This window comes from Crocuta crocuta, unplaced genomic scaffold, assembly GCF_008692635.1.
Source record: "Crocuta crocuta isolate KB4526 unplaced genomic scaffold, BGI_CrCroc_1.0 scaffold35, whole genome shotgun sequence".
Lineage (NCBI taxonomy): Eukaryota > Metazoa > Chordata > Mammalia > Carnivora > Hyaenidae > Crocuta > Crocuta crocuta.
The window spans coordinates 5,709,624-5,716,294 of record NW_027530625.1 but is presented as its reverse complement, the minus strand read 5'-3'; the positions used below and the strand labels follow the sequence as shown (position 1 = coordinate 5,716,294).

General features: G+C 66.6%; 2 protein-coding genes across 4 annotated transcripts in view; one reads left to right on the top strand and one right to left on the bottom strand.

Moving 5' to 3' along the window:
• SH3GLB2 (SH3 domain containing GRB2 like, endophilin B2) overlaps positions 1–4,002 on the top strand; it is a 17,977-nt gene extending 13,975 nt beyond the window's left edge. The window contains exons 7-13 of the mRNA XM_077768464.1: positions 1,377–1,400; positions 1,847–1,936; positions 2,253–2,353; positions 2,597–2,611; positions 2,706–2,946; positions 3,167–3,738; positions 3,951–4,002. Of these exons, the coding sequence (XP_077624590.1) occupies positions 1,377–1,400; positions 1,847–1,936; positions 2,253–2,353; positions 2,597–2,611; positions 2,706–2,946; positions 3,167–3,738; positions 3,951–4,002 (1,095 nt within the window). The remainder of the gene's footprint in view (positions 1–1,376; positions 1,401–1,846; positions 1,937–2,252; positions 2,354–2,596; positions 2,612–2,705; positions 2,947–3,166; positions 3,739–3,950) is intronic.
• Positions 4,003–4,679: 677 nt separating this feature from the next.
• NUP188 (nucleoporin 188) overlaps positions 4,680–6,671 on the bottom strand; it is a 50,437-nt gene continuing 48,445 nt past the window's right edge. For all 3 annotated transcript variants that reach the window (XM_077768359.1, XM_077768360.1, XM_077768361.1), the window contains 6 exons: positions 6,572–6,646; positions 6,262–6,489; positions 5,997–6,128; positions 5,662–5,735; positions 5,398–5,527; positions 4,680–5,288 (listed from right to left, as the gene is read on the bottom strand). In XM_077768359.1, the coding sequence (XP_077624485.1) occupies positions 5,112–5,288; positions 5,398–5,527; positions 5,662–5,735; positions 5,997–6,128; positions 6,262–6,489; positions 6,572–6,646 (816 nt within the window). In that variant the 3' untranslated portion in view covers positions 4,680–5,111. The remainder of the gene's footprint in view (positions 5,289–5,397; positions 5,528–5,661; positions 5,736–5,996; positions 6,129–6,261; positions 6,490–6,571; positions 6,647–6,671) is intronic.

Below are 6,671 nucleotides of genomic sequence, written 5' to 3'. Positions count from 1 at the left end.
CCCGAGGGCCCGGGGGGCCGCAGCCCCGCCTCTGGCCCCCAGCCTGCACCCCGCGCCCGCGCCCCGAGCGCCCTGCTGGAGGTGGCGGCCGGGCCAGCTGCACCGGACAGGACAGCACGGGCAGCTGGGGGCAGCGGCCCGTCTCCCCGGGGCCCTGAGGCCTGCCCACCTGCCTGCCCCCCGCCCCCCTGACTGGAGACGAGGGGGGTGCTGTTCTGCCTCCCTGGCACATCTGCCCGGTGTCGTGGCAACAAGGAGAGACCCAGAGAACGAGCAGGGAGGGTGGGGGGCCCCCTCGGGAGGAGNGGGTGGGGTCGCGTGGGCTTCCGGTGTCGTGGACTCTCTTCTCCGCGGCTCCGTCGGGCTTTTAGGTGTTTGCCTGTAGTTTGGGGCGTGGGCCAACCACGTCTGTCCCATCGTTCCCGTGGCCACCACTGCCGTGCCTCTTCTGCCTTCTCCCCCGACCTCCCATGTCTGCCGTGGGCAGCACGCTGTGGCACAGGCCCTCCGGCTCGTCGCCGCCTCCGTCCCCGTGTGTGGCCGCACGTGACTGTGCACTCACGCGGTGGCGGGGCCATCGTCCCCCTGGGGCGGCGGCCCCCGTGCCCTCCACCAGGCCCCTCTTGCTGGGCGTCCTCTGCACACACGTGCCCCACGTTTTGGTTATCCACGTGGCCCTGTGGCGGGACATCCCGGGCCGCAGGGCTCGCCTTGTTTTGCTTTTAGGCCGTCATCTTAGGATAGGCCTCCCGCACGGGGCAGGAGAGCCGGGTCTCCTAAGTCGTGGTGGGGGGAGGGGGGTCTTTCTTCTTTAGACTCTGGATGACACTTCCTGCCCCCTTTCCTGGGCCGAGTGGAAGGAGGAATATCCTGGAGGGTGGAGACTGCCCTGTTTTTTTCTTTTGCCATTGAACCCCAGTGTGACTCGGGCACGAGGCTGCCTTTCTCTGGCGAAGGACAGAAAGGTTCAGTGACTGGCCTAGGGTCACACGGTCCTGCGTCCCAGCCCACCGGCCTTAGCTGAGCATCAGGGTGGGACGGGGGACGCTCGGTCTCCCGCCAGAGCCCGGGGGCTTACGCTGTAGGAGAAACCCCAGCAGGACTTCCCAGCTGGCTGTCCCCACCTTCCCTGCATGCGGCATGTTGGACTGGACCGCGGTTGTCCGGGCCCCCGCTCACACCAGGCCCCGCCCCCGCCTCAGCTCCCGGTTGGGTTACGGGCAGGGAGCAGGGAAGGGTGTGGGGTGGGAAGAGGTGGGCTCTTGGGGAGCTGGGGCAGGGCGTGGGCTCTGGGGTCCAGCTGTCCTCCCCCTGCTCCCCCGCTGACCGGTGCCCCCTCCCTCCCCTGCTGCCTGGTCCTGCTGCCATCTCTGAAGCTCTGGAATGATGAGGTGGACAAGGTGAGCCTGGGCTCGGGGGCAGCGGCTTGAAGCGGGTCGGGATGGGGGAGGGGTCAGCAGGTCGGGGCCGCCGAGGCTATCACTGCCCCTCTGTGGGGAGACTGCCCCCACAGGCCCCCCGACGCACGGGAGTGGCGCTGTCGGGTGGTGAGGTACCGGGAGTCAGAGGTCATGGCCGAGCACCCGGTGGTCTGTCTCTGACCACCGGTCACGGCGTAGGTCCCCCGCGGGGGGCTACAGCTGCCCCACGGGCCAGGGCTCCAGGCCGGACAAGTGCACCCCTGCCTCCCAGACCTCTGTGTGCGTCCCCACGGGGAGGTGCCGTCTGCATGCAGAGTAGGGGGAGCGGGCTGCTCCTGGTGGGCGTGGGGGCTGCGGGAAGGGGCTGGCGGGCGGGGAGGGGGCAACCGCCGCGGTCACACGTTCTCGCACTGGGCCCTCCCCAGGCCGAGCAGGAGCTCCGGGTGGCCCAGACCGAGTTCGACCGGCAGGCGGAAGTGACCCGGCTCCTGCTGGAGGGAATCAGCAGCACTCACGTGAGTCCTGCCCCCCCATCGCACTCCCATCATCCCCTGTCTTGCATCTCCCCCCTCCCCGGCCCCCCTCCCGCCAAGCCGTCCACAAGGAGGCAGGAGATGGATCTCAGAAGTTGGATCTCAGTTGAAGTTGGAAGTTGGATCTTCTGAGTTGGATCTCAGAAGCAGGCAGGGCGCCTGGGTGGCTTAGTCGGTTANGCCACAGAGCAGGGGCCCGGGGGTGGGGGGCCGCAGGGGGTGGGGCGGGAAGGGAGCATCGAACCGCCTGGGCCACCGCTCACCCCGCTCACCGTGGGCTCCGCTCTCCGCCCTGCAGGTGAACCACCTTCGCTGCCTCCATGAGTTTGTGGAGTCCCAGACGACTTACTACGCGCAGTGCTACCGCCACATGCTGGACTTACAGAAACAGCTGGGGAGGTGCCCACCGGGGTCCCCTGGCCCCCCACCCCAAGTTCAGGAAGCCCTACGACACACGGGGCGGGTAGAGGGCTGCACCCCGGGCCGGGGGCATCCCACCCCTCTCTGGACGACAGTGAGGTGGCTGGCCTTGGGGACCTCTGAGAGCAGTTTCCCGGGGACGCCTGGGTGGGAGGACGGCAGGGACGCGGTGGTGCGTCTCACGGTTCCCCTTGCCTTGCTTTTCTCCCCTCACGCTGCCAGCTCCCAGGGAGCCATGTAAGTCGCGGCAGGGCGCCCGGGGCGGGGGTGGTGGAACGTGTGGGACTCCCACGGGGACACGGCCCCCGGCTGAGGCGTCACCCCTCTTCAGATTCCCAGGCACCTTCGTGGGCACCACGGAGCCCGCCTCCCCGCCCCTCAGCAGCACCTCGCCCACCACCGCCGCGGCCACTATGCCCGTGGGGCCCTCTGTGGCTGGCCTGGCCCCTCCGGGGGAGGCCGCGCTCCGCCTGGAGGAGGTGAGCCCGCCAGCCAGCGGCACGCGCAAGGCCCGGGTGCTCTACGACTATGAGGCGGCCGACAGCAGTGAGTTGGCCCTGCTGGCCGATGAGGTAGGCCTGGTGCCGCGGGGGGGGGGGCAAAGGGCGGGCACCAGGGAGCCGGGATGTGGGGGGAAGCAGGGTCCCCGCAGAGCAGGTGAGGAGGTGAACTGCGGTCTCCGGATGTGCGGATGCCCGCGTGTCATGGGACTGTGACAGCCCAGTCCCCACACGGTCCTGGTGCCAGTTCTTTCCCCGCGAGGGTGTGACCTTCCCTCTCTGCCCTCCTCAGCTCATCACTGTCTACAGCCTGCCGGGCATGGACCCTGACTGGCTCATCGGCGAGAGGGGCAACAAGAAGGGNCGCCCCCGTTCTGGCCCCGGGCAGGAGAGGACGCGTGCGGCCCGCTACTTGTCTGTCGGTGACTCCGCTGCCCGGGGTGGGGAGACCGGCCTGTTCCGTCCACGCCCCTGGTCGTCCAGCTGTGAGGGGCCCCGGAGGCTGAATGGTCCCAGCCCCCCGCAGCCCTGCTTCTGGAGCACCCCCCCCAGCACTGCCTGCATCTGCCGAGCACCCCAGCTCTCCGGTCCTCCCCGCTCCTGCCGAGGAGGGGGGGCCGGCTGCAGTGCTGCCCCTGGGCCCCCGCGGGGGTCGGCGCTCGGCCTGCAGCAGCCTGGGCTGCGCCCTTGGCAAGAGCACCTGCCTTTTGGTTGCCAACAGCGGCAGTGGGGCGAGGGCGGGCAGGTCTGCGGGGCGCGGGGGCGGGGACCAGCCCCTCTGGATGAGCTGGACGAGGGGCACGGCATCTCCTGGGTGCTCCCCCTCCCCCCGGCCCCCGCCCCGGACCACGCAAGCCAAGTTCGGTGGCCGCAGTCTGCACCTCTCCACACTCACTTTTTAACTGATCTTTTTACTCTGCCTGTCTGCTTGCTGTCTAGCCAGTGACAAACAATAAATCATCCTTCACGTGCATGTGGCCTGGGCTCCTGTCGGGCTGGCCCTGGGGGTGGGAAAGGGAAGCGTCCACACGGCCGCTTCCTCCTCCTTCCTTCACGGGCCTCGCTTTCTCCCACAGGGCCTGTGCCGCTCAGATGGGACTACTCTTCCTGCACACGAGGCTGCGTTAAGGCATTTTATTCCTAAGAAACCCTTTCCCACATTTGGGCTGTGGAGCGGACGGTCAGATTTGCAGGAGGGTTCCAGCTGGTCCTTGCCAGCCGCTGAGGCCCTCCCACCCCCGCCCCCCAGCTCTCGTGCTGTCCTCACAGAGGAGGGAAGAAGAGATCAGAGAGAGTCACCTCCTCGAGGTTCCGTAATTGGCAAGTAGCCACGCAGGGACTCTAGCCCAGGTCAGTCTGTTCTAGAAACTTCAGGAGGTGGCTTTGGGCTGCAGGCCAGGTGTCAGGTTAAGCACCAAGCACAGCACGCTCGTGACTGGGTCCTGGGAGGCCAGAGACCAGCAGGCCCACAGCCTGGGCTTCTGCAGGGAGGGGCCGGCGAGCAGGGCGCAGAGCCGGAAATCAGAAGGCGTGGAACTTCAAGAGAGGCTACACCTGGGGGAAGCTCAGCCAGCGGGTAAACCAAGCACGTGCGGTGGGGGTGAGGTGTGGGGGGCCGAGGGGCCGGGAAGGGAAAATTCCAGTGTCCGCCCAGCTCCCCCACTTCTGCAGACATTAACGAGGGAGGCCAGCCAGTCAGCCGTCAGTACACAGCCCGCTCTCCCAGACCCCTGGCCGGGGAGCACTTGCTCAGTGCTGAGTGCCGCGTGCCCGTCTCCAGGCCCTGAAGGCACGTCACACAGCTGTCTATAAACAGTATTTTAATATTTGTATAAATAGACCACAGTATTACCAAAAACTGCAAGAACAGAACATGGAAAACATTTTCAGAGCCGTGCACACAGCCTTTCCTGGTTGCACGGGACACCGGCTCCTGGCCTCTGCTGGGCCGGGGTCAGGTGCAAGGGGGAATGCGTAAAGGAAGGACCACACCCCTGGGACACTTTGAACTTGAGGGTGTGAGCGCAGCAGACTCATGGCTCCCACCTGGCTGTGGACCTCTTGATCTATTATAAAAATAATGCCAGCGGGTGGGCAGCTGGAGTCGTGACTGCCCTTGGGGAGGGGACAGATGCTGCTCTCAGTCCACACAGGCCACAGGGCCGACTGGCAGCACCCCCGCTGTCCGGGACCGCGGTGCAGGCTGCCTGCCGGGTCAGGGCGGGGTGGGGGAGGCCCTATCTTTGCACGTGCCGCACGAAGGCCTGCACTAGCTGGATCAGAGGCTCCTGGCTCTCCGGGCTGCCCTTGGAGAGCGAGGTGGACTTGCCCTGAGGCGAGGGGAGGACGCCGGCAGCAGGGGAGCTGGGGCCTCCCCGGCGGAAATAGCGCGAGAGGCTGGAGAGCAGCGTGCTCTGTGAAAGCAAAGGTACTAAATGAGGGCCCTGTGAGGTGGGGGGGGCAGTGGGAACCCACAGGGAACCCCACCAGCCCCTCTGGTCAGAGCCCTCTACCCGTCTGTACCAACTCCGAGCTGAGCTCCTGTTTCATCCGCTGTTTGTCCCGGGGGTGCACGGCCGGGTCCCTAAGGTAGCGCACGGCCTGGGAGATGAGCAGGTAGAAGCAGTTTTCCATGGTGAACATCAGGAGGGACCTGGGGAGAGGGCGGGGGGCCCTGTTGCGAACAGCCAAGCTGGCAGGGGTGCAGTGCGCCACTGAGCCCGGAGGAGGGCTGACCCATGGCTGCCCGGACCCCATATCAAATTCCAGAAGAGGGGGGCTTCTTACTTCAGTGTTCTGGTCCCTTCTGCCTGTGTGCTGAGCCCCACAGCCTGGGTGAGGGGCTCCTTCTTCTTGTCCAGCTAGAGGAAGAGAAACCAGGGGAAGAAAGAAAGTGGCAGTAACAGGTGCGGCTCGCTGCGAGCCTCCGACTTGGCAGCCCCGCGCTAGCAGTCTGCCAGCTACTCACTCAGCCCGCACAGTCCTCCCGGGAGGCCCACCAGCTGGCTCGGGAAGAGGACCGGGCTCGGGAAGGTGGGCATGCTCGAGGCCACAGTTCTGCCGCAGGAAACCGGGAGGGAGACTCGGGTTCAGAGGGCAGAATCTGACGGCACCCAACTTACCTCTCCAAGCATGTTTAGGGCCACGTTCACTGTGGCCAGCAGAGTCCCAAAGGAGGGGGCCACTTCTGAGTCAAAGGTGGGAGTGGTGAAGCTCAGGGCAAAGAGGAAGTTGTATTCGGCAAGGTCCAGGGACTGCAAGGCAAGACGGGCAATCCAGAGCCCAGCCAGGACCCTAGATGGCCCTGCAGGGTGGAACAGCGCCCAGAAGCGCCTGTGCAGCTCGCCGCCGGGCAGCCAGCGACACGGCACAGGGGACGGCATGTACCTGATCCAGCAGGATCTGGCAGACGTCCGGGGTGAAGTGGCGCAGGGCCGCCAGGGTCCTGCTGAGGATCTTGAGAAGTCCGTACTGGACCGTGTGTAAGGCCCGCTGCTCCGAGGCCTCCGTGTCAGCAGCGGGCTGCTTGGAAGAAGAGCAGGAGGGGGCGGCGGCGGCGGGGAGCCGCTGAACTCGGGGGGTGACAGCTGAGGGGATGCCATCCCCGTTTTTGTGCTGAGGGGGACAAGAAATGGAGGTGGAGTCCAGAGCGGCCGGCCTGAGGGCCCGCGGGCAGCCTGGCGTGGAGGGCGCTTACCTGCAAGCAGTGCTGCAGCATCTTGCGGCTGTGCAGGAGGGAGGTGCAGGCCTGGCACAGGTAGCCCAGGTTTACCTGCAGTGGATGCAGACGCGGGGTG